Here is an 18936-nt window from a genome sequence, read left to right as displayed (position 1 = left end):
ACAGGAATAAGAGGGGACCATTCAGCCCCTTGAGCCTCTTACACAGGAACAGGAGGCCATTCAACCACGAGCCTGTTACATGGGAACAGGGAGAGGTCATTCAGCCCCTCGAGCCTGTTACAGAAAGTGCTGACAGAGGAATCAGTGTGAGACATGATTTGCAGTTTTTTTTAAACAACCTCCTTTGTTCATTATCTGCAAGGGATGGAATCAGGAAACCTAAAGATCAAATAAAGTGCTCGCTCAGAATGCGGTGTTTTGTCCCATTGGTTTGCTGCTGGATCAATAAGGACTCTCTCCACCCTCTGGATGGGAAGGGGCTGGGCCTGCGCTCCTTATATAAATAGGAGCCCAGCTGGAGTTCCTGGACTGCGGAGGGAGATTTGCTGCAGTTACTGGTGGACCAGGAGACCGGCTCGAGAGAGAGCGAGAGAGAGAGAGCGAGAGAGAGAGGGAGGGGAGCAGCCTTCGAGATGAGTTCTTACGACCCTTTCAACCCTTTGCGGAAGCCTTGGGATGATTACCGATGTGTCCGCCCCACCAAGTCCAGCATCTCCTCCACCCTCTACTCGGTCCATCGCACCTCGGCTCCCAAGCGGTCCCTGAGGACCACCTCGGTCTCCTCCCTGCCTGACTACGCGGAGCGGTTGGACCTCTCCCAGGTCAGCACGCTCAATGCCGAGCTGTTGACCCTGAGGGCCCAGGAGAGGGAGCAGCTGATGGACCTAAACGACCGCTTCGCCACCTACATCGAGAAGGTCCACTACCTGGAGCAGCAGAACAAGGTGCTGCTGGTGGAGCTGGAGGCCCTGAGGCAGAAGCAGTCCGACCCCTCCCGACTCCACCTCATCTACGAGCAGGAGATCCGAGGCCTGCGGGCTCTGCTTGACTCGGAGACCAATGAGAAGATGAGGATGGAGGCCGAGCGGGACCACCTGAGGGAGGTTTACTCCCAGGTGAAGGACAAGTACGAGGAGGAGGTGCGCCTGCGCATGGAGGTTGAGGACAACCTTCAGAAGGTGAGGGAGGGCGCCGACAAGGCGGTACTGGCCAACAGCGACATCGAGGGCAACATCAGCTCCCTGGTGGAGGAGATCTCCTTCCTGAAGAAAGTGTACGGGGAGGAGAACGCGGAGCTAGCTGCTCAGATCCAGGCCGCCCACCTGACGGTGGAGGTGGAGGTAGCCAAGCCCGACCTCTCGGTGGCCCTGAAGGAGATCCGGTGCCAGTACGAGAAGCTGGCCAACAAGAACATGCAGGCAGCCGAGGACTGGTACCGCACCAAGTTCGCTACCGTCAGCGAGATGGCCAGCAAGAACAACCAGGCGGTCAGGTCCATCCGAGAGGAGACAGCCGAGTACCACCGGCTCCTCCAATCCCGCGGCTCGGAGATCGATGGCCTGAAGAGCATCATTGACTCCCTGCAGAAACAGCTGGAGAACCTGGAGGACAGGCAGTCCAAGGAGGTCCGCAAGTACCAGGTGAGCTGGGGGACGGGGGTGGGGGGGGGATGTGGGGGGGGTGGGCGGGGTGGAACAGAGGAGAGAAGCCTGGGTGGTTAGGCCTCAGAGGATCGTGGCCAGTTCTGGGCCACAATCCCTTTAGGAAGGATGCCAGGGAGAGACTGGGCACGCGCCCGGGTTGATCTCCTTAGAGCAGAGGAGGTTCAGAGATTTAATAAGGGTTCAAAATCGCGAAGGGTTTTGAGAGAATCAATAAGGAAGTTCGGTAGCCGGAGGATTTCAGGTAATTGGCAGAAGGACCCGAGACAAGCTGAGGAGAACTTATTTTAAACAGTGAGTCGTTACAATAGGGGATGTGCTGCCTGGACGTTTGGAAGCAGATTCAGTGATAAAGGGACAGGGAAATGCTGGAAATAACAGAATGTTTGCAGGGCTGCAGGTAAAAGAGCAGGGGGCAAATTAGATCACTGCACCAAAGAGCTGGCACAGGCCCAACGGGCAGAGTGGCCTGCTTCGGTGCTGCGTTACCCTGTGATCGTGCGCAGGACAGGACAGTCAGTCTGTGCCTGGGACACAGTCAAAGTGTCAGCCTCTGGTTGAAAGCTCAAGATTATTGTCACAAAATAATGTTCCTTAGTTTGATTTCACAGGCACAGGCAAAATAAGCAACTGGACGGAGGAGGGGGCTGGAGAGAAACTAGATTTTGATTGCTTTTTAACCAATATTTTTAATTTTACTCCTTTCTACCCCTTAATACTTTCACTGACAATTGACAGGGCTCCAAATAAATAATTGCAAGAGGCCTGTTCTTAAATTCGTCTCAAATATTGGGACATTAACCTGCTGCCTCCAAACATTGCTTCTTCCACATCGTAACTAACTGATTTGATATTTGTTTGGTGCAGTGGTGAAAGAGGGAGGGAGAGAGAGAGAGAGGGACAGAGGGACTGAGACACAGACTCGACGACGGAGTGAATGAGAGAGAATGACAAAGGGACAGCGATAGAGAGAGAGTGAGAGAGAGATGGAGAGAGACAGAGGGACAGAGAGAGGAAGAGAGACAGAGAAACACAGAGGGAGATAGAGAGAGCGAGAGAGAGAGAGAGAGAGAGAGACAGGCACAGAAACAGAGAGAGGGACGGAGAAGCAGAGAGAGAGGGAGAGACAAAGGACAGAGAGGAATAAAGACATGCGGGAGAGGCAGAAGGGAAGAGAGCAAGACAAGAAAGGAGAGACTGAGATAGTGAGAGATGGAGACAGAGAGACAAGCAAAATAAAGAGGCGGAGTTGGAAGGGAGAAGGTAAAATATGGGAGAGGCTTATTGATGAGTATTTACTCCCTTGGTGATAACGCATTGCAGCAAATTTTTCAAAGGATGGTCATGCAGAGGGAGGGGGAGGAGACAGGGTCGGGGGAGGAGGGGGAGGGGACAGGGTGGGGGGGAGGAGGGGGAGGGGGAGGGGGAGGGGGATAGGAAGAGAAGGGGAAGGGCAGCAGCCCATTTAAATTCAGATCGAATGCAGAGTCAACTTAAATAATTCCATCGATAGATTAGTAAGGGTTAATGCACCTTCTTTACAAAATAACCATGAATTTATATCTTTTTAGATCTGAGTGTCCAAGTTACAAATATATCAGAGGAGCTAAGACAGGGACAGGGAGAGAGGGACAGACAGGGAGAGAGAGAGAGGGACAGACAGGGAGAGAGAGAGAGGGACAGACAAGGAGAGAGAGGGACAGACAGGGAGAGAGAGAGAGGGACAGACAAGGAGAGAGAGGGACAGACAGGGAGAGAGAGGGATGCATTCAGAGGAAATAAATGGAGAGCCAAAGACACAGATATAGGGATAGAAAGAGAGGGACAAAGAGAGAGGTAGAGACAGAGAAAGAGAGACACAGTCAGGGAGAGCTGAAAAGAGGAGGTATAAAGAAAATGAGCGAGAGAGAAGGTGGAGAACAAAAGATGGGAGTGGGAAGGGGGAGGGAATGGAAAATATGCATGGGAGACACAGAGAGATAGAAGGTGAGATAGGAAAGTGAATGCTGAGAGGTGGGACTCTCTCTATTCGCCTGGATTATTTTCACTTGATCTAATTGCTGGTTTGGATCTCAGGCCTCTCTCTCTCCCTCTCTCTCTCTCTCGATGCAGGAAAGGATCAGTGAGCTGGAGAAAGACATCAATGATGCCAAACAGGAGATGGCTCGCTACCTGAGGGAATATCAGGATCTCCTAAACGTCAAGATGGCTCTGGATATTGAGATTGCGGCTTACAGGTGGGTCCATCTCCTCTCCTCTCCATATGGCCACTGTATCTGACTAGTGTGGGGTGTGTCAGAACCGGATACTGTCCTGTCTTCAGCTGGTGTGCAAATGCTCTGTCTGTCTTTTCCTCTCTCTGTCTCTCCCTCTCTGTCCCTTGCTCTCGGTTTCTCTGTCTCTTAGTCTCTCTCTGTCTCTGTCTCACTCTGTCACTTCCACTCTCTGTCTTGGTCTCAGTCTCTTTCTCTCTCTGCCTCTCTGTCTCCCCCTCTATCCCTCTCTGCTTCCCTATCTTTCTTTGTGTCTACTCTATCTCCTCTTTATCCTGGTATGTTTTTCTCTGTCTCTGTCCGTCTGTATCTGTCTATCTGTCTCTCTTTCTGTCTGTCTCTTTGTGCATCCATCTATCTATTTCCCTCACTTGCTCGCTCATTCTATCTCTATCTCTATATCTGTATCTCCATTAATACTTCTCTATCTGTATAAGTCTCTCTCTATCTGTTTCTCTATTAATCTCTAATGAGAGCTCTATCTGTCCATCTATCATCTCTCTCTGTATTTCTATCCCTATTGAATGTATATGAAAAGGTAAGGAAGGTAAGGAATCACACGCCTTGAGTCTGGTGCCTTAGACCACTCAGCCATCCTGAAAAGAAGCTACGTTACACTAGTGTCGAGCCTTGGTTAGATCGCGCGTGGGGCTGAATTTTCCCCTTGGTGTGTGGGGGCGTGCCTGGCAGACGTGAGTGTGAAACAGCTGACAGTGACGCTGGGCGAGGGAGCTGCCATCATCGCCCACTCGTGTGATATTTCAGACAGCGGGCACGCGCGGGAGTGGGCAGTGGGCCTGCAGATAGTTCGGAGAGCTGGTAAGCCCCTTCGTTCATGAATCGAACTGCGAATGGGCCCAGCGGCCTTTGGATTTTTGAGGAAACCTCGTCCACGGGTGGGATGAGGCTTCCGATGTTAATCAAAAATTAAAATAAAAATGTTAAAATCTCATTTCCAACGTGTCCTCCCTGCTTGTGGTGACGGGAGTCATGTGAGGGGACGTGTTTACCTTCATTTTTAAACCTTCATGTATGACGTCCTAAATCTTCAGCTCCCTGAGGTGGCGCTGTTCCTTCAGGGAGCTCTCAGTGAGCACGTGGACCGTCGCTGCTCCCGGGTCCACTCTCTGGGCACTCCCGACGAGGGAACAATCGTTCCCCACCCACCCCGGAGTACAGTGAACAGCCCTGGTCTCCATGGTACAGCAAAGACGCTGAGTCACTGGGGGAAGCTGGAATAATGATTTACTGGAATGAACCCGGGACTGAGAGGTTAGACCCGTCAGGAGAGATCGACCAGGCTGGGGGCTTGTGAGCTGGGGCGATGATGGCGTAGTGGTAATCTCACTGGACAAGTAATCGTCATACGCTAATCCTCTGGGAACACAGGTTCAAACCCCAACGCGGCAGCTGGTGGAATTTAAATTCAATTAATAAAAACCTGGAAATCTAGTCTCAGTAATGGTGTTCATGAAACCATCATCGATTGTTGGAAAAACCCATCTGGGTCATTGATGTCCTTTAGGGAAGGAAATCTGCTGTCCTTACCTGGTCTGGCCTACCTGTGACTCCAGACTCACAGCGATACATGCCCCCTGAAATAGCCGAGCAAGTTACAGACAGTTCAAGGGCAATTAGGGATGGGCAACAAGTGTGTGTGACACCCACATCCCATGAAAGAATCACAGGGAGCGGTGAGAACGTGGGACTCACTGTGACAGGGAGCGGTGAGAACGTGGGACTCACTGTGACAGGGAGCGGTGAGAACGTGGGACTCACTGTGACAGGGAGCGGTGAGAACGTGGGACTCACTGTCACAGGGAGCGGTGAGAACGTGGGACTCACTGTCACAGGGAGCGGTGAGAACGTGGGACTCACTGTGACAGGGAGCGGTGAGAACGTGGGACTCACTGTCACAGGGAGCGGTGAGAACGTGGGACTCACTGTCACAGGGAGCGGTGAGAACGTGGGACTCACTGTGACAGGGAGCGGTGAGAACGTGGGACTCACTGTGACAGGGAGCGGTGAGAACGTGGGACTCACTGTCACAGGGAGCGGTGAGAACGTGGGACTCACTGTCACAGGGAGCGGTGAGAACGTGGGACTCACTGTGACAGGGAGCGGTGAGAACGTGGGACTCACTGTGACAGGGAGCGGTGAGAACGTGGGACTCACTGTGACAGGGAGCGGTGAGAACGTGGGACTCACTGTGCACAGGGAGCGGTGAGAACGTGGGGACTCACTGTGACAGGGAGCGGTGAGAACGTGGGACTCACTGTGACAGGGAGCGGTGAGAACGTGGGACTCACTGTGACAGGGAGCGGTGAGAACGTGGGACTCACTGTGACAGGGAGCGGTGAGAACGTGGGACTCACTGTGACAGGGAGCGGTGAGAACGTGGGACTCACTGTGACAGGGAGCGGTGAGAACGTGGGACTCACTGTCACAGGGAGCGGTGAGAACGTGGGACTCACTGTCACAGGGAGCGGTGAGAACGTGGGACTCACTGTGACAGGGAGCGGTGAGAACGTGGGACTCACTGTGACAGGGAGCGGTGAGAACGTGGGACTCACTGTGACAGGGAGCGGTGAGAACGTGGGACTCACTGTGACAGGGAGCGGTGAGAACGTGGGACTCACTGTGACAGGGAGCGGTGAGAACGTGGGACTCACTGTCACAGGGAGCGGTGAGAACGTGGGACTCACTGTGACAGGGAGCGGTGAGAACGTGGGACTCACTGTGACAGGGAGCGGTGAGAACGTGGGACTCACTGTGACAGGGAGCGGTGAGAACGTGGGACTCACTGTCACAGGGAGCGGTGAGAACGTGGGACTCACTGTGACAGGGAGCGGTGAGAACGTGGGACTCACTGTGACAGGGAGCGGTGAGAACGTGGGACTCACTGTCACAGGGAGCGGTGAGAACGTGGGACTCACTGTGACAGGGAGCGGTGAGAACGTGGGACTCACTGTCGACAGGGAGCGGTGAGAACGTGGGACTCACTGTGACAGGGAGCGGTGAGAACGTGGGACTCACTGTCACAGGGAGCGGTGAGAACGTGGGACTCACTGTGACAGGGAGCGGTGAGAACGTGGGACTCACTGTGACAGGGAGCGGTGAGAACGTGGGACTCACTGTCACAGGGAGCGGTGAGAACGTGGGGACTCACTGTGACAGGGAGCGGTGAGAACGTGGGACTCACTGTGACAGGGAGCGGTGAGAACGTGGGACTCACTGTCACAGGGAGCGGTGAGAACGTGGGACTCACTGTGACAGGGAGCGGTGAGAACGTGGGACTCACTGTGACAGGGAGCGGTGAGAACGTGGGACTCACTGTGACAGGGAGCGGTGAGAGAACGTGGGACTCACTGTGACAGGGAGCGTGAGAACGTGGGACTCACTGTGACAGGGAGCGGAGAGAACGTGGGACTCACTGTCACAGGGAGCGGTGGAACGTGGGACTCACTGTCACAGGGAGCGGTGAGAACGTGGGACTCACTGTCACAGGGAGCGGTGAGAACGTGGGACTCACTGTGACAGGAGCGGTGAGAACGTGGGGACTCACTGTACAGGGAGCGGGGTTGAGAACGTGGGACTCACTGTCACAGGGAGCGGTGAGAACGTGGGACTCACTGTGACAGGGAGCGGTGAGAACGTGGGACTCACTGTGACAGGGAGCGGTGGAGAACGTGGGACTCACTGTCACAGGAGCGGTGAGAACGTGGGACTCACTGTCACAGGGAGCGGTGAGAACGTGGGACTCACTGTGACAGGGAAGCGGTTGAGAACGTGGGACTCACTGTGGACAGGGAGCGGTGAGAACGTGGGACTCACTGTGACAGGGAGCGGTGAGAACGTGGGACTCACTGTGACAGGGAGCGGTGAGAACGTGGGACTCACTGTGCCAGGAGCGGTGAGAACGTGGGACTCACTGTCACAGGGAGCGGTGAGAACGTGGGACTCACTGTCACAGGGAGCGGTGAGAACGTGGGACTCACTGTGACAGGGAGCGGTGAGAACGTGGGACTCACTGTCACAGGGAGCGGTGAGAACGTGGGACTCACTGTCACAGGGAGCGGTGAGAACGTGGGACTCACTGTGACAGGGAGCGGTGAGAACGTGGGACTCACTGTCACAGGGAGCGGTGAGAACGTGGGACTCACTGTCACAGGGAGCGGTGAGAACGTGGGACTCACTGTCACAGGGAGCGGTGAGAACGTGGGACTCACTGTGACAGGGAGCGGTGAGAACGTGGGACTCACTGTCACAGGGAGCGGTGAGAACGTGGGACTCACTGTCACAGGGAGCGGTGAGAACGTGGGACTCACTGTGACAGGGAGCGGTGAGAACGTGGGACTCACTGTGACAGGGAGCGGTGAGAACGTGGGACTCACTGTGACAGGGAGCGGTGAGAACGTGGGACTCACTGTGACAGGGAGCGGTGAGAACGTGGGACTCACTGTGACAGGAGCGGTGAGAACGTGGGACTCACTGTCACAGGGAGCGGTGAGAACGTGGGACTCACTGTCACAGGGAGCGGTGAGAACGTGGGACTCACTGTGACAGGGAGCGGTGAGAACGTGGGACTCACTGTGACAGGGAGCGGTGAGAACGTGGGACTCACTGTCACAGGGAGCGGTGAGAACGTGGGACTCACTGTGACAGGGAGCGGTGAGAACGTGGGACTCACTGTGACAGGGAGCGGTGAGAACGTGGGACTCACTGTCACAGGGAGCGGTGAGAACGTGGGACTCACTGTGACAGGGAGCGGTGAGAACGTGGGACTCACTGTGACAGGGAGCGGTGAGAACGTGGGACTCACTGTGACAGGGAGCGGTGAGAACGTGGGACTCACTGTGACAGGGAGCGGTGAGAACGTGGGACTCACTGTGACAGGGAGCGGTGAGAACGTGGGACTCACTGTGACAGGGAGCGGTGAGAACGTGGGACTCACTGTCACAGGGAGCGGTGAGAACGTGGGACTCACTGTGACAGGGAGCGGTGAGAACGTGGGGACTCACTGTGACAGGGAGCGGTGAGAACGTGGGACTCACTGTGACAGGGAGCGGTGAGAACGTGGGACTCACTGTGACAGGGAGCGGTGAGAACGTGGGACTCACTGTGACAGGGAGCGGTGAGAACGTGGGACTCACTGTCACAGGGAGCGGTGAGAACGTGGGACTCACTGTGACAGGGAGCGGTGAGAACGTGGGACTCACTGTCACAGGGAGCGGTGAGAACGTGGGACTCACTGTGACAGGGAGCGGTGAGAACGTGGGACTCACTGTGACAGGGAGCGGTGAGAACGTGGGACTCACTGTGACAGGGAGCGGTGAGAACGTGGGACTCACTGTGACAGGGAGCGGTGAGAACGTGGGACTCACTGTCACAGGGAGCGGTGAGAACGTGGGACTCACTGTGACAGGGAGCGGTGAGAACGTGGGACTCACTGTGACAGGGAGCGGTGAGAACGTGGGACTCACTGTCACAGGGAGCGGTGAGAACGTGGGACTCACTGTGACAGGGAGCGGTGAGAACGTGGGACTCACTGTCACAGGGAGCGGTGAGAACGTGGGACTCACTGTGACAGGGAGCGGTGAGAACGTGGGACTCACTGTCACAGGGAGCGGTGAGAACGTGGGACTCACTGTGACAGGGAGCGGTGAGAACGTGGGACTCACTGTCACAGGGAGCGGTGAGAACGTGGGACTCACTGTGACAGGGAGCGGTGAGAACGTGGGACTCACTGTCACAGGGAGCGGTGAGAACGTGGGACTCACTGTGACAGGGAGCGGTGAGAACGTGGGACTCACTGTGACAGGGAGCGGTGAGAACGTGGGACTCACTGTGACAGGGAGCGGTGAGAACGTGGGACTCACTGTCACAGGGAGCGGTGAGAACGTGGGACTCACTGTGACAGGGAGCGGTGAGAACGTGGGACTCACTGTGACAGGGAGCGGTGAGAACGTGGGACTCACTGTGACAGGGAGCGGTGAGAACGTGGGACTCACTGTGACAGGGAGCGGTGAGAACGTGGGACTCACTGTGACAGGGAGCGGTGAGAACGTGGGACTCACTGTGACAGGGAGCGGTGAGAACGTGGGACTCACTGTGACAGGGAGCGGTGAGAACGTGGGACTCACTGTGACAGGGAGCGGTGAGAACGTGGGACTCACTGTGACAGGGAGCGGTTGAGAACGTGGGACTCACTGTGACAGGGAGCGGTGAGAACGTGGGACTCACTGTGACAGGGAGCGGTGAGAACGTGGGACTCACTGTGACAGGGAGCGGTGAGAACGTGGGACTCACTGTCACAGGGAGCGGTGAGAACGTGGGACTCACTGTGACAGGGAGCGGTGAGAACGTGGGACTCACTGTGACAGGGAGCGGTGAGAACGTGGGACTCACTGTCACAGGGAGCGGTGAGAACGTGGGACTCACTGTGACAGGGAGCGGTGAGAACGTGGGACTCACTGTGCACAGGGAGCGGTGAGAACGTGGGACTCACTGTCGACAGGGAGCGGTGAGAACGTGGGACTCACTGTCACAGGGAGCGGTGAGAACGTGGGACTCACTGTGACAGGGAGCGGTGAGAACGTGGGACTCACTGTGACAGGGAGCGGTGAGAACGTGGGACTCACTGTCACAGGGAGCGGTGAGAACGTGGGACTCACTGTGACAGGGAGCGGTGAGAACGTGGGACTCACTGTGACAGGGAGCGGTGAGAACGTGGGACTCACTGTGACAGGGAGCGGTGAGAACGTGGGACTCACTGTGACAGGGAGCGGTGAGAACGTGGGACTCACTGTGACAGGGAGCGGTGAGAACGTGGGACTCACTGTGACAGGGAGCGGTGAGAACGTGGGACTCACTGTCACAGGGAGCGGTGAGAACGTGGGACTCACTGTGACAGGGAGCGGTGAGAACGTGGGACTCACTGTGACAGGGAGCGGTGAGAACGTGGGACTCACTGTCACAGGGAGCGGTGAGAACGTGGGACTCACTGTGACAGGGAGCGGTGAGAACGTGGGACTCACTGTGACAGGGAGCGGTGAGAACGTGGGACTCACTGTCACAGGGAGCGGTGAGAACGTGGGACTCACTGTGACAGGGAGCGGTGAGAACGTGGGACTCACTGTCACAGGGAGCGGTGAGAACGTGGGACTCACTGTGACAGGGAGCGGTGAGAACGTGGGACTCACTGTGACAGGGAGCGGTGAGAACGTGGGACTCACTGTCACAGGGAGCGGTGAGAACGTGGGACTCACTGTGACAGGGAGCGGTGAGAACGTGGGACTCACTGTCACAGGGAGCGGTGAGAACGTGGGACTCACTGTGACAGGGAGCGGTGAGAACGTGGGACTCACTGTGCACAGGGAGCGGTGAGAACGTGGGACTCACTGTGACAGGGAGCGGTGAGAACGTGGGACTCACTGTGACAGGGAGCGGTGAGAACGTGGGACTCACTGTGACAGGGAGCGGTGAGAACGTGGGACTCACTGTCACAGGGAGCGGTGAGAACGTGGGACTCACTGTCACAGGGAGCGGTGAGAACGTGGGGACTCACTGTCACAGGGAGCGGTGAGAACGTGGGACTCACTGTCACAGGGAGCGGTGAGAACGTGGGACTCACTGTGACAGGGAGCGGTGAGAACGTGGGACTCACTGTGACAGGGAGCGGTGAGAACGTGGGACTCACTGTGACAGGGAGCGGTGAGAACGTGGGACTCACTGTGACAGGGAGCGGTGAGAACGTGGGACTCACTGTGACAGGGAGCGGTGAGAACGTGGGACTCACTGTGACAGGGAGCGGTGAGAACGTGGGACTCACTGTGACAGGGAGCGGTGAGAACGTGGGACTCACTGTCACAGGGAGCGGTGAGAACGTGGGACTCACTGTGACAGGGAGCGGTGAGAACGTGGGACTCACTGTCACAGGGAGCGGTGAGAACGTGGGACTCACTGTGACAGGGAGCGGTGAGAACGTGGGACTCACTGTGACAGGGAGCGGTGAGAACGTGGGACTCACTGTCACAGGGAGCGGTGAGAACGTGGGACTCACTGTGACAGGGAGCGGTGAGAACGTGGGACTCACTGTCACAGGGAGCGGTGAGAACGTGGGACTCACTGTCACAGGGAGCGGTGAGAACGTGGGACTCACTGTGACAGGGAGCGGTGAGAACGTGGGACTCACTGTGACAGGGAGCGGTGAGAACGTGGGACTCACTGTGACAGGGAGCGGTGAGAACGTGGGACTCACTGTCACAGGGAGCGGTGAGAACGTGGGACTCACTGTCACAGGGAGCGGTGAGAACGTGGGACTCACTGTCACAGGGAGCGGTGAGAACGTGGGACTCACTGTGACAGGGAGCGGTGAGAACGTGGGACTCACTGTGACAGGGAGCGGTGAGAACGTGGGGACTCACTGTGACAGGGAGCGGTGAGAACGTGGGACTCACTGTGACCAGGGAGCGGTGAGAACGTGGGACTCACTGTCACAGGGAGCGTGAGAACGTGGGACTCACTGTGACAGGGAGCGGTGAGAACGGGTGGGACTCACTGTGACAGGGAGCGGTGAGAACGTGGGACTCACTGTCACAGGGAGCGGTGAGAAGTGGGACTCACTGTCACAGGGAGCGGTGAGAACGTGGGGACTCACTGTCACAGGGAGCGGTGAGAACGTGGGACTCACTGTGACAGGAGCGGTGAGACGTGGGACTCACTGTGACAGGGAGCGGTGAGAACGTGGGACTCACTGTGACAGGAGCGGATGAGAACGTGGGATCACTGTGACAGGGAGCGGTGAGAACGTGGGGACTCACTGTGAACCGGGAGCGGTGAGAACGTGGGACTCACTGAGACCAGGGAGCGGTGAGAACGTGGGACTCACTGTGACAGGGAGCGGTGAGAACGTGGGACTCACCTGTGACAGGGAGCGGTGAGAACGTGGGACTCACTGTGACAGGGAGCGGTGAGAACGTGGGACTCACTGTGACAGGGAGCGGTGAGAACGTGGGACTCACTGTGACAGGGAGCGGTGAGAACGTGGGACTCACTGTCACAGGGAGCGGTGAGAACGTGGGACTCACTGTGACAGGGAGCGGTGAGAACGTGGGACTCACTGTCACAGGGAGCGGTGAGAACGTGGGACTCACTGTGACAGGGAGCGGTGAGAACGTGGGACTCACTGTCACAGGGAGCGGTGAGAACGTGGGACTCACTGTGACAGGGAGCGGTGAGAACGTGGGACTCACTGTGACAGGGAGCGGTGAGAACGTGGGACTCACTGTGACAGGGAGCGGTGAGAACGTGGGACTCACTGTGACAGGGAGCGGTGAGAACGTGGGACTCACTGTGACAGGGAGCGGTGAGAACGTGGGACTCACTGTCACAGGGAGCGGTGAGAACGTGGGACTCACTGTCACAGGGAGCGGTGAGAACGTGGGACTCACTGTCACAGGGAGCGGTGAGAACGTGGGACTCACTGTGACAGGGAGCGGTGAGAACGTGGGACTCACTGTCACAGGGAGCGGTGAGAACGTGGGACTCACTGTGACAGGGAGCGGTGAGAACGTGGGACTCACTGTGACAGGGAGCGGTGAGAACGTGGGACTCACTGTGACAGGGAGCGGTGAGAACGTGGGACTCACTGTCACAGGGAGCGGTGAGAACGTGGGACTCACTGTGACAGGGAGCGGTGAGAACGTGGGACTCACTGTGACAGGGAGCGGTGAGAACGTGGGACTCACTGTGACAGGGAGCGGTGAGAACGTGGGACTCACTGTCACAGGGAGCGGTGAGAACGTGGGACTCACTGTCACAGGGAGCGGTGAGAACGTGGGACTCACTGTCACAGGGAGCGGTGAGAACGTGGGACTCACTGTGACAGGGAGCGGTGAGAACGTGGGACTCACTGTGACAGGGAGCGGTGAGAACGTGGGACTCACTGTGACAGGGAGCGGTGAGAACGTGGGACTCACTGTGACAGGGAGCGGTGAGAACGTGGGACTCACTGTGACAGGGAGCGGTGAGAACGTGGGACTCACTGTGACAGGGAGCGGTGAGAACGTGGGACTCACTGTGACAGGGAGCGGTTTGAGACACGTTGGGACTCACTGTCACAGGGAGCGGTGAGTACGTGGGGACTCACTGTCACAGGGAGCGGTGAGAACTTGGGACTTCACTGTCACAGGGAGCGGTGAGAACAGTGGGACTCACTGCCACAGGGAGCGGTGAGAACGTGGGACTCACTGTCACAGGGAGCGGTGAGAACGTGGGGGACTCACTGTGACAGGGAGCGGTGAGAACGTGGGACTCACTGGACAGGGAGGCGTGTCGAGAACGTGGGACTCACTGTGACAGGGAGCGGTGAGAACGTGGGACTCACTGTTGACAGGGAGCGGTGGAGAACGTGGGACTCACTGTACAGGGAGCGTTGAGATCGTGGGACTCACTGGTGCAGAGAGGTGAGAACGTGGGACTCACTGTGACAGGGAGCGGTGAGAACGTGGGGACTCACTGGACAGGGAGCGGTGAGAACGTGGGACTCACTGTGACAGGGAGCGGTGAGAACGTGGGGACTCACTGTCACAGGGAGCGGTGAGAACGTGGGACTCACTGTCACAGGGAGCAGGTGAGAACGTGGGACTCACTGTCACAGGGAGCGGTGAGAACGTGGGACTCACGATCACAGTGGAGCGGTGAGAACGTGGGACTCACTGTCACAGGGAGCGGTGAGAACGTGGGACTCACTGTGACAGGAGCGGTGAGAACGTGGGACTCACTGTCACAGGGAGCGGTGAGAACGTGGGACTCACTGTGACAGGGAGCGGTGAGAACGTGGGACTCACTGTGACAGGGAGCGGTGAGAACGTGGGACTCACTGTCACAGGGAGCGGTGAGAACGTGGGACTCACTGTGACAGGGAGCGGTGAGAACGTGGGACTCACTGTCACAGGGAGCGGTGAGAACGTGGGACTCACTGTGACAGGGAGCGGTGAGAACGTGGGACTCACTGTGACAGGGAGCGGTGAGAACGTGGGACTCACTGTCACAGGGAGCGGTGAGAACGTGGGACTCACTGTCACAGGGAGCAGTGAGAACGTGGGACTCACTGTCACAGGGAGCGGTGAGAACGTGGGACTCACTGTCACAGGGAGCGGTGAGAACGTGGGACTCACTGTCACAGGGAGCGGTGAGAACGTGGGACTCACTGTGACAGGGAGCGGTGAGAACGTGGGACTCACTGTCACAGGGAGCGGTGAGAACGTGGGACTCACTGTGACAGGGAGCGGTGAGAACGTGGGACTCACTGTCACAGGGAGCGGTGAGAACGTGGGACTCACTGTCACAGGGAGCGGTGAGAACGTGGGACTCACTGTCACAGGGAGCGGTGAGAACGTGGGACTCACTGTGACAGGGAGCGGTGAGAACGTGGGACTCACTGTCACAGGGAGCGGTGAGAACGTGGGACTCACTGTGACAGGGAGCGGTGAGAACGTGGGACTCACTGTCACAGGGAGCGGTGAGAACGTGGGACTCACTGTGACAGGGAGCGGTGAGAACGTGGGACTCACTGTGACAGGGAGCGGTGAGAACGTGGGACTCACTGTGACAGGGAGCGGTGAGAACGTGGGACTCACTGTGACAGGGAGCGGTGAGAACGTGGGACTCACTGTGACAGGGAGCGGTGAGAACGTGGGACTCACTGTCACAGGGAGCGGTGAGAACGTGGGACTCACTGTGACAGGGAGCGGTGAGAACGTGGGACTCACTGTGACAGGGAGCGGTGAGAACGTGGGACTCACTGTGACAGGGAGCGGTGAGAACGTGGGACTCACTGTGACAGGGAGCGGTGAGAACGTGGGACTCACTGTGACAGGGAGCGGTGAGAACGTGGGACTCACTGTCACAGGGAGCGGTGAGAACGTGGGACTCACTGTCACAGGGAGCGGTGAGAACGTGGGACTCACTGTGACAGGGAGCGGTGAGAACGTGGGACTCACTGTCACAGGGAGCGGTGAGAACGTGGGACTCACTGTCACAGGGAGCGGTGAGAACGTGGGACTCACTGTCACAGGGAGCGGTGAGAACGTGGGACTCACTGTCACAGGGAGCGGTGAGAGCGTGGGACTCACTGTCACAGGGAGCGGTGAGAGCGGGGTAGGTTTGGGGGGGAGGAGGTTGGGGGTGAGGTTGGGGGGTGAGGTTGGAGGGTGGGGTGAGGTTGGAGGTTGGGGGGTGAGGTTGGGGGGAACAATGTGGCGAGAGCTCTGAAAATCGGTTCCCCGTCGGGGTAAAAGGATGGTGGGATCTTCCACTCCTGCTGACTGTGGTGGGTCCACCCCCACCCCCACCCCCACCCCTCCCGGCTGCGTGACTGACGAGTCCCCGAGGTGAATTCCCAACGACCTCTGCAGTGAGGAACGGTCCCTGATCCCACCCCTGCCACGGGACTTAGTCCTGGGCTGGAGAATCCCACCCGGAATGGGGCTGGGAGGAGGTTTGTGTGGAGCAGAGACACCAGTAAAGACCAGTTGGGCTGGATATCCTGTTTCAGAGAGGGTAAGTACTTTGTAATTCCATAAAATATTTATGCAGCCACGAGACTACCTGACTCAATAGAGAACGTTACTCCACCTGGGGCCCTGGACACCGCCCCCCCCTCCTCTAGCTCTGTCGCTAATTCACCTGCTGGTTCCGTGAACCCCACATTCTCTTCTTTTTGCAAGATAATTAAAAACATCTTACACATGTTTAAAACAAATCCCAATTTTTGAGGGTATTGAAGACGAGAGGGAAGGAAAGAGTGCAAGAGAGGGAGAGGGAACAGAAGGAAGGAGTTACAAGAGAAGGTGCTGAGGGGGGAGACAGAGGACAAGAGAGTTGGAAAGCAGGGGGAGAGAACAAGTACGAGCTGGACAGATAGTGAGAGGGAGGGAGAGAGAGTACAAGTGAGGGAGGTAGAAAGTGCAAGTGAGGTTGGGGGAGGGGGGTTGGGGGAGGTGGTGCGGGTGGGCTAGAGAAAGTGTGAGGGAGCGAGAAGGAGGTTATGAGAGGAAGAGAGAAGAGGGGGAGAGTGTGAGAAGAGAGGGTGCGAGAGAGAGAGTGCAAGAGAGGGAGAACGAGAGAGTGTGTGAGAGGGAGAGGGAAAATGCAAGCAAGGGAGACAGAATGCAAAGGAGAGGGAGAGAGAGAGAGTGAGAGAAGAGGGAGAATGGGAGCGAGGGAGGGAGTGTGAAAAGAGGGCCTGAGAGGGACAGAGGGAGCATGAGAGGGAGAGCAAAGGAGTGGGTGAGAGGGGAGAGAAAAGGGAATTGATATTGTTTGTGTCTGATTTAACTTTTCCACTATATTTCTTTATGTCTCTCTTTTAGGAAACTCCTGGAGGGTGAAGAATTCAGACTGAGCTTCTCCTCACTGCAACCTTACAGTTAAAAGCATTCCTCTGGTGAAGGTTCCATAGCTAGCAACATAGTGTAGTCTTTAGCTATTATTCCATTGCCTGTTAGCTGTCCTCCAATGCTTTGCACCACCTCCATCTTCAGAGTGACCACTCACAGCTACAGTCACTGAGAAATACCTGACCACTGCCCCACTGTCAACAACGCTCTGTCCCTCACACAGTCAACCAAGGCCTTACACACAGGCACAGCGATGTTAATGTGTGTAAGGGCATTTAAACACAAGTGTACACAGAGATATATCTGTCTAAAACGATCTGCACCCCTACTATAAACAAAAGTATAATATGTACACAAAAATCAAGACACATCTCTGTGTACACGTGTACAGACACATACAGAGACATGGAGAACACCAGCAAATTTCAATTGGATGAGAGTTTGAAATGTAATAAGATGGGAATTTTGGTTCAGGTGATGGTCTCACCACCACCACCCCCCCAGCTTCCTGTTACCCACCATTCCAACTCAGAAGAAAGCCTTCTTGCCCTGTGTCCTAATAATACCCGTTACTCCCTGAACCCATGCCCCCATGCACCCTGTCCTCATTCCCCCTCACTCTCTGACCCCATGCCCCTTTGCACCCTGACCCCATGCCTTCTCACACCCTGACTCTGTACCTGCTTATTCCCTGACCCCATGCCCTCTCGCACCCTGACTCTGTACCTGCTTACTCCCTGACTCCATGCCCTTCGCACCCTGACCCCATCCCCTCTCACTCCCTGACCCCATGCCTGCTTACTCCCTAACCCTATGCCCCCTCACACCTGTTGTGTTGTTGAAATTTCCTGTGACTCTATCCCTTCAAATAGTCCTCTCTAAAGTCCCTTCACAAACAACTTCTTGAAGAAATGAGTTATTGTCCAGATCCTTTCTCTCTGAGACATACACAGATGTTTGAGGTCACCACACGAGGGTTGCGAGTCTGTTCTGGTGCTGAACCTCCTTAGCCGGAGCTGAAGCAGGGTGAGTGGAGAGGGAGCACAAGTGAGCCTCGGGGTCAGAGACTGGAAGAGGAGCTGGGACTGTGACACAAAGGAATGATTACAGAACCAGTGTGTGCTGCGGCCTCAGTCTGAGACTGAAAACGCCAGAGGGAGACACAGAGAGTGGCACAAGTGACAGAGGGAGAGAGTAACAGAGACAGAGAGAGACACAAAAACTGACAGAGATCGAGAGAGAGAGAGAGAGTCTGAGATTGACAGAGAGAGTAACAGAGACAGAGAGACACAGAGAGTGACAGAAATTGAGAGACAGAGAGTGATGAAGAGAAAGAGACAGAGAGTAACGCAGAGAATAACAGAGATAGAAATACATTGAGTGACAGAGACAAGAGAGAGATATAGGTACACAGAGAATAAAAGGGATGGACAGAGAAACAAAGAGGGATAAATAGAGATATAGAGAGTGACAGAAACAGAGATAGAGTAACAGAGATAGAGAGTGACAAAGAGAGACATTGAGTGGCACACCAAGAGTGACAGAGACACAGGGAGTGACAAACAGTGATAGAGAGTGAGAAACAGAGTGTGACAGAGGCGGAGAGATATAGAGAGTGACAGAGGTAGAGACTCAGAGAGTGATAAGGACAGAGATAGAGAGAGACACACACAACATAGACACAGACAGAGAGAGACAGGGCAACCAAGAGAGGCAGACAGTGATAAAGACAGAGATAGATAGAGAGAGTGTTAAGAC

The 18936-nt window shown here is 56.3% G+C and overlaps 1 protein-coding gene across 1 annotated transcript; it reads left to right on the top strand.

The window, feature by feature from the left end:
• The first annotated feature begins 411 nt into the window (after positions 1–411).
• On the top strand, positions 412–18376 carry si:dkey-33c12.3 (uncharacterized protein LOC335380 homolog). The gene is made up of 3 exons (XM_041197889.1): positions 412–1481; positions 3615–3739; positions 17152–18376. Exons 1-3 carry the CDS (start codon positions 474–476, stop codon positions 17210–17212), a joined length of 1194 nt encoding a protein of 397 aa, XP_041053823.1. The 5' UTR covers positions 412–473; the 3' UTR covers positions 17213–18376.
• The last annotated feature ends 560 nt before the right edge of the window (positions 18377–18936 follow it).

Source organism: Carcharodon carcharias, chromosome 1 (assembly GCF_017639515.1).
Source record: "Carcharodon carcharias isolate sCarCar2 chromosome 1, sCarCar2.pri, whole genome shotgun sequence".
Taxonomy (NCBI): domain Eukaryota; kingdom Metazoa; phylum Chordata; class Chondrichthyes; order Lamniformes; family Lamnidae; genus Carcharodon; species Carcharodon carcharias.
This window is presented reverse-complemented; position numbering and strand designations above follow the sequence as displayed.

Coding starts and splice junctions, on each gene's coding strand:
- si:dkey-33c12.3 (XM_041197889.1), top strand. CDS start 474: ATGAGTTCTTACGACCCTTTCAACCCTTTGCGGAAGCCTTGGGATGAT. Junction 1,482..3,614: donor AGGAGGTCCGCAAGTACCAG/GTGAGCTGGGGG, acceptor CTCTCGATGCAG/GAAAGGATCAGTGAGCTGGA. Junction 3,740..17,151: donor ATTGAGATTGCGGCTTACAG/GTGGGTCCATCT, acceptor TCTCTCTTTTAG/GAAACTCCTGGAGGGTGAAG.